An 857-nucleotide genomic window follows, 5' to 3' on the forward strand; every position below is an offset into this window, starting at 1 on the left:
AGGGGGCGGAAGGGGGAAGGAGGACGGAAGGGGGAAGGAGGACGGAAGGGGGAAGGAGGACGGAAGGGGGAAGGAGGACGGAAGGGGGAAGGAGGACGGAAGGAAGAGGATAGGAGGAGGGAGGACGGAAGGGGGGAGGAGGACGGAAGGGGGGAGGAGGAAGGGAATAGAAGGGGGAAGAATAGAAGGGAGAGGGAATAGAAGGGAAGAGGATAGGAGGAGGGAGGAAGAAGCAGAAGGGTAAAGTATAGAAGTAATAAAGGTAAGAATAAAAAGGCTATAGATATATATATAGTACTATATTAAAGTATACTATCGATTACTTACTAGATAACTTTAATCCACTATCTAGAAATAATATAACTTCTACTTATAAATCCTTATATAGTCTAATCATAATAAGAAGTAAAGCTATTACTTTTAGATAGGCGTCTTTGCTTTATACTATAGTAGCCTCAGAGCGAGCATAATAAGGAAGCCCTGAGTTCAGCTAAACGTGGACACAGAGATAGCAATAGTGATCCGGGTACGACAAGAGTGTATGTATCATATCACACAATCCGCCCAGAAGCTACCTAGTTAAATGCAGACCAAGGTGATTTCTTGACACGCCAGTAAAGGTATCAAGGTAACAATTTATAATAATCGGAGGGGCGCAGCCTGGCATTGTTAAGTTCAAGTATAGAGAAAGTCATGTCCAAGAGTCTTCTGCATGAAACGCGTAATAGTAACGTCCCGTAAAGAGCTCCGCGTCACACGTGCTCAAAGTCATTACAATTAGGGGTTGTTGGGAGCTCTCAGCATATATCTATCGCGTTATTCCAACGGAACAGGGCGTGGATGGAACGATCAACTGG

General features: G+C 44.7%; 1 protein-coding gene across 1 annotated transcript in view; it reads right to left on the reverse strand.

The window, feature by feature from the left end:
- Nucleotides 1-636: 636 nt before the first annotated feature.
- VDBG_05773 (sda1) overlaps nucleotides 637-857 on the reverse strand; it is a gene marked incomplete at both ends in the record, with an annotated part of 2,726 nt that continues 2,505 nt past the window's right edge. The window contains one exon of the mRNA XM_003004614.1: nucleotides 637-660. Within this exon, the coding sequence (XP_003004660.1) occupies nucleotides 637-660 (24 nt within the window). The remainder of the gene's footprint in view (nucleotides 661-857) is intronic.

Source organism: Verticillium alfalfae, genomic scaffold, assembly GCF_000150825.1.
Source record: "Verticillium alfalfae VaMs.102 supercont1.6 genomic scaffold, whole genome shotgun sequence".
Taxonomy (NCBI): domain Eukaryota; kingdom Fungi; phylum Ascomycota; class Sordariomycetes; order Glomerellales; family Plectosphaerellaceae; genus Verticillium; species Verticillium alfalfae.